The sequence below is a fragment of the Nelumbo lutea genome, chromosome 1 (genome assembly GCF_056320005.1).
Source record: "Nelumbo lutea isolate HS-2025 chromosome 1, American lotus-T2T, whole genome shotgun sequence".
NCBI lineage: Eukaryota > Viridiplantae > Streptophyta > Magnoliopsida > Proteales > Nelumbonaceae > Nelumbo > Nelumbo lutea.
Window position 1 is genome coordinate 165,829,685 of NC_142684.1, and position 5,561 is coordinate 165,835,245.

General features: G+C 41.5%; 1 protein-coding gene across 2 annotated transcripts; it reads right to left on the reverse strand.

The window, feature by feature from the left end:
- Nucleotides 1-252: 252 nt before the first annotated feature.
- LOC148878941 (putative calcium-transporting ATPase 13, plasma membrane-type) lies at nt 253-3,720 on the reverse strand. Of its 2 annotated transcripts, XM_088960291.1 has the most exons (2): nt 697-3,720; nt 376-593 (listed from the first exon to the last, which is right to left on the reverse strand). In XM_088960291.1, exons 1-2 carry the CDS (start codon nt 3,415-3,417, stop codon nt 516-518), a joined length of 2,799 nt encoding a protein of 932 aa, XP_088816417.1. In that variant the 5' UTR covers nt 3,418-3,720; the 3' UTR covers nt 376-515. The 2 variants fall into 2 exon arrangements, with proteins under 2 accessions (XP_088816416.1, XP_088816417.1); XM_088960290.1 differs by having other exon boundaries at nt 253-3,720.
- Between the last annotated feature and the right edge of the window lie 1,841 nt (nt 3,721-5,561).

Sequence of the window (5,561 nt, forward strand, 5' to 3'; positions counted from 1 at the left end):
ATAGATTCTGGATGAGATTTCTTAAGGGTGTTGGTTTGCAACAATACAAATTCATGTGTACACCAGTTACACCATATTTACACTCGGAGGGGGGGGGGGGCACAAGAAAGACAATTAAAAAAAGAAAAAGTGGAGAAACCAAATGTGAATATGTGGCAGTTTATTATATCAGTAATATCTACATGAACAGAACTGAGGGAAGGAAACACCAGAGAGTTATATAAAAACAAAAAGGGGACTTTGCAAAATGAAATCTAAAACTATAAATTGCAAAGAAAATTTAGGAGTCAATTGTGGTCCGTATTTCAAGATGGCCAAGCATTACCGTCTAAGAAGGCTGAGAAGTGGTTTATCAGAAACTGGTATGAACTTGACAAGAAATGCAATTGGCCAAGATAAAGCTGCAATCCCAATACAAACAAGCCACTGCCCTAGATTCAGCTGCTCAGTGTTGGCAAACCTCTTCAGGAACTCAACCATCAGCACTTGAAGAACCACTGTCATCCCAACGATCCCTAGAAACAGCCGGTTTCTATGTATTTCCTCAAATATGTTCTTCTTCTCCAGTTTTCTTGCATTGAATTCATTAAAAACTTGACAGAATACTAAAGTATTAAAGATAAGGGTGTCATTAATTTTCTCATTTATGTTAAAGATAGACTTTCCCTTGAATTCTAGGGTCAGTAAGATGGTCACCTGATATAGAGCTTGAGTAATAAGGTTCCTCCACATAATATTGGTAATGAGTGGCTCTGTTCGATCCACTGGCGGCTTTTCCATGAGCTCTTTGGTGGGCTGTTCAGTGGCTAGCGCCAATGCTCCCAAAGTGTCCATGATCAGGTTCACCCACAACATCTGGACTGCTGTTAATGGGACTTCACCAGAAGATATTGCTGCCGTGAAATTGATCACAAGGGCAGCAATATTTACAGTGAGCTGGAACTGGATGAACTTTTGAATGTTGTTATAAACACATCTTCCCCACCTCAACACTGTCGCTACAGAGGCAAAGTTATCATCTAAGATGACAATGTCTGAACTTTCCTTTGCCACTTCAGTGCCTTGAATCCCCATAGAGAGCCCAATGTCTGCTTCTTTGAGAGCTGGTGCATCATTTGTTCCATCACCAGTCACTGCAACAACATGGCCTTTTTGCTTTAAGCTCTGCACCATTAGAAGCTTGTCTATGGGGGAGGACCTTGCCATCACCTTGATTTTGTCAATCTTCTCCATCCTTTCTTCTGCTGAGTAATTCCGGAACTCTATACCTTCTACAACTGCTTCATTGTTTACTTTTTCATCAGGTTCAAGTATCCCACATTCGATGGCAATAGCTCTTGCAGTGAAAATATTGTCTCCAGTGACCATCTTGATGTTCACTCCAGCATCTCTGCAAGCTTTTACAGCTGTTTTCACCTCTGGTCGACAAGGGTCCTTCAAGCCCACTAGGCCCAACAAGGTGAGGCTGTCTTCTTGGAGTCTGTGGTAATCCAATCCACCTTCAATTTCTAATTCTGACATTGATTTCTGGGCAAAAGCAATGCATCGGAGACTTTTAGCTGCCATGCCTTCAATAATTTTCTTGAATTTCATCCTTTCACTTTCATCCATGGTTTTTGTGGTCCCATTTCCTTCATAATAATTTGAACACATGCCCAGTATCATCTCAGCCGCTCCCTTCCAATGTGTGTCAATCGTCCTCTTGGCCATTGTCTTTATTAAAACTCCACTTCTTTTCTTCTCTGAATTGAAGGCTTCTACATGAAGGATTCTGCAACTTTGCTTCACTTCATCCATATCCATACCCAATTCTGAAACAGCCCAAGAGAGAATGGCTTTTTCAGTGGGACTGCCAGAAACCTCAGGTACCATTCCTGAAGCAGGTCTGTAAACACTACCAGTTGTGTTTAGACCAACTCCTTGTCGCAGCAAATCAACAAGGTTTGGGGCTATAACAAAAGCGGCATGGTTGTCCTTTGCTTCTTCACCAATCCAAAACTCAATGACCTTCATTTGGTTCAAGGTAAGGGTGCCAGTTTTGTCTGTGCAGATGGTTGTGGCTGAACCCATAGTCTCACAGGAAGCTAGTTTTCGAACCATTGCATTGTCAGCCATCATTTTTTTCATAGAATATGCTAGGCTGAGAGTGACAGCAAGTGGTAAACCTTCTGGTATTGCCACAACCACAATTGTGATTGCAGCAGAGATAATACTGACCAATGCATTCATCAGATCATTGAATTTGGTGTTGTGGCCTTTGTATTTACTGATTCCACCCTCCTCTTTTATGTGTCCAGTGAAGTAACGAATCAGCATCACCACAAGAACTAGGAGTGCGATGGCCAGACCAACCTTCCCTATGTAAGAAGTCAGCATGTTGAGACGAGCTTGTAGAGGGGTCTGTTCATCTGAATCCTGGGTTATGGAGCTCATCATCTCGCCCCATGTGGTGTTCCTGCCCACAGAGGTGACAAGCATGCGAGCAAAACCATCTGTTACTTTTGCTCCAGAGAATAAGAACGGATTTTGACTGGCATCAACATCCACAGGGTCGCTTTCCCCAGTCATGGTAGACTCGTCCACTTGTAAGGAGTGGCCATTTAAGAATAATCCATCTGATGGAATCTGGTCTCCAATCTTCAGACAAACAACATCTCCCACCACAATATCAAAGATGGAGATCTGTTGCCTCCTCCCATCTCTGATGACGTCCACATTGATGTTGCTGCTCTCGTGTGAAAGTTTCTCAAACTGCCTTGATTGCTTGAAGTTACTCACAGCAGAGACAACTATAACAAGAAAGACAGCAAGCAATATGCTCCCACCATCATACCACCCTTCTTTCAGCCCATGCTGTTCGATACCAAACACAAGTGAGAGGGTTGCACAGGCACAAAGTATGAGAATGGTGGTATCTTTGAATCCTTCTAGCACAAAGTGAAAGAACCCTTTTGCAGGGGGTTTCTTATATGTATTGGAACCGAACACATGGCGTCGGAGGTTGAGATCGTCAGCATGGCCACGAATCCCATTCTTGGCATCAGTTTTGAAGACTGCAGCAACTCCTTCAACGCCTCCAAACACACGGAGACTTTCCAAGTTCTTCTCCTTTACCATATCAATGAAGCTTTTGTGATCGAAATTAGAAAAAGGGACATGCTCTTGCTCATCATCATCCTTGGGATGAATGTCAAGTGCGATATAGGATGGGGAACGTAGGATTTCAGTGAGGAACTGGTCTTTTTTGTTGGCCAAGACATCATTAATAAGGGAGAAAAAAATTCTGGAAATATAGATGGCTGTGAAGGCCAAACGCCACCTCTGCTGAGATTTGGTGGGGGTGGTAGGCATGGTAAGGAAGAACGTACCAGCATGGGCATTATCTTTACTGCAACTGGGATCAGTTGGGGCGGCCATGATCACAGCGTTGGTGAAAGGGATGAATAGTATTGAATACTGATAACCAGTAATAGCAGTCTCTCAAAGGACGGTTGTTTACACATGGAGAACTTCTAGATGTGGTAGGAAAGATAATCGCAGTTTCCTTATAGCTCCCCAATTCTTTCTCTCACACCAATTCCCCTACAAAGAAGTCTACAGCAAGTTGGATTTGGAATCCGCAGGCATCATAAATTCCCTATAAAAAGATTATTATGTGTTGTTAATGTAAAGCATTGGATATTTAGGTTTTGAAGATATAAAGCTTATTAATAGGTAGGAGCTCTACCCTCTAGCTATTCAGCTTCAGAAACCGACTCCATTCTGGTATTAATGATTCTATAGGTCACACGGCGGTTAACGTCTCAGAAACTGATGCCGTTCTTTTAGCTATTCTGTTCGACCCCTTGCTTTACGCTTTGATATTAATCTTGATCTTGACGAGGAAGTTGTAGTAGCTACTAGCTATGGGGTTCTATTTAGGCGGGCCCAACATGAGTCAGGACCGATTTAGCCCGCAATTTAACATGGATTGGGCTTGGAGTTTTGGTTTTAGATTGAGTCTGGGTTCTGAAGTTTGGGCATGTCTCAGGTTGGTTACTTATGTTGTCTGAACCTGGACACATACATATATATCAACTTTGAGTGTGCGCTGATTGACCAAATCAAATCCAATATAAGTGCATCAAATTTTATTGCGAGCTACACTCAAGTTGGATAGTTCATGCTTAACCTCGGGCTCAGTCTGAGATTAAGAGGAGCTTTACTTCGCTGGTTGAGCAAAGGACTCTTTCGTCCGAAATAATAAAACTATGGGTCCACGTCTATTTATTTTGCCACATCATGATGGGCAGATTTTACAAACCGCTTTAGGTTAATTATCCCCAAAACCCTACCTTTTCCTCTTCTCCCGTTAACTGGCATGACTAGATCCTCTCATCGGAAAACCTTAAATTAGAAATGCATGGGGGTGAACAAACCACATAGGAATAGAGTTTCTCTTCTCGTCTCGCTGTCTTCTCTTTATCGGCATGAGCTTCAAAAGTTTGGCATCGTGACCGGCTTCTCTTCTCTCATCACCCATTGCATGCGCGCACCAAATACTTGAATTCAACCAGTTTTCCTAAGACCTGCCGGTGCTGTAAACCCATTCGTTTGTATAAAGCTTCCCAAGTATTGTGGCGTCAGAGAGAATAATACCCATTGCAGTGAAGGTTTTTATTGTCAGTGTTGGATTTTAATCTCATTAGAGATTAATTCAATGGGATTTGATTTGGTCAATTACATGAAAAGTTACACTTGCATACATGTCTTGAAAATAATTTTTTTATTAAAAACAGTTTTTTAACTTGTCCCATATTAAAAAATTACAAGTTTTATTTTGAGTTTTTTAATAGAAATTGATTTACACTCAGATAAATAGAGGAGAGTATAGAAGCTTGCTACAGTGCAACCAATGCACATGCCTGTTAGGTTGCAGGGGAGAATTTCTCCAATTTTACCTCATTTCTCAACAGTCAGTTTGTGTATTTGTTACCTTAAAATTCAAATTTTATCATGAATTAATTAACTCTAAAATCGGAATAGAACGCTTACATCACAAACTGGAGAGCCTGTTGGGTTTGATATTGGACATTGCAGCTTTCTGATTCTTATTAGATCTCAGGATTAAGAAATACAAATCCCGCTCCTCCCTTTCGTGCAGAGTTTTTGCTTTTTTGTATTATATTATATATGTTGTGTTAACTTGATTTAATTAGTGATTAAAGTTTCCGGTGAAGAATGCCAGTCACAAGCGTTATGCCGGCGAAGGGAAGGGGGAAGAGAAGAGGAAGAAGGTCAGGAGACTCGGGACAAATTAGCCTAACGCCGTTTGTAAAGTTTGTAAAGCCCTGCCCAATCATCAATCTGACATGGAAGAATAAAGGAATATGAGCCAATATCTTTAATCTTTAGGACGAAACCGTCCTTTAATCAATGAGCGAAATAATTCCTGATTTGGGGTGGGTTTGTAAGTTAAAACTTAAAACCCTCCGTGCCTCCTCAAACCTCCTAATCCTTACCTGAAGTGGGTTGGTATCCAAACCTTTCCTGCACATAAAAATAAAAAACCATCCCCGACC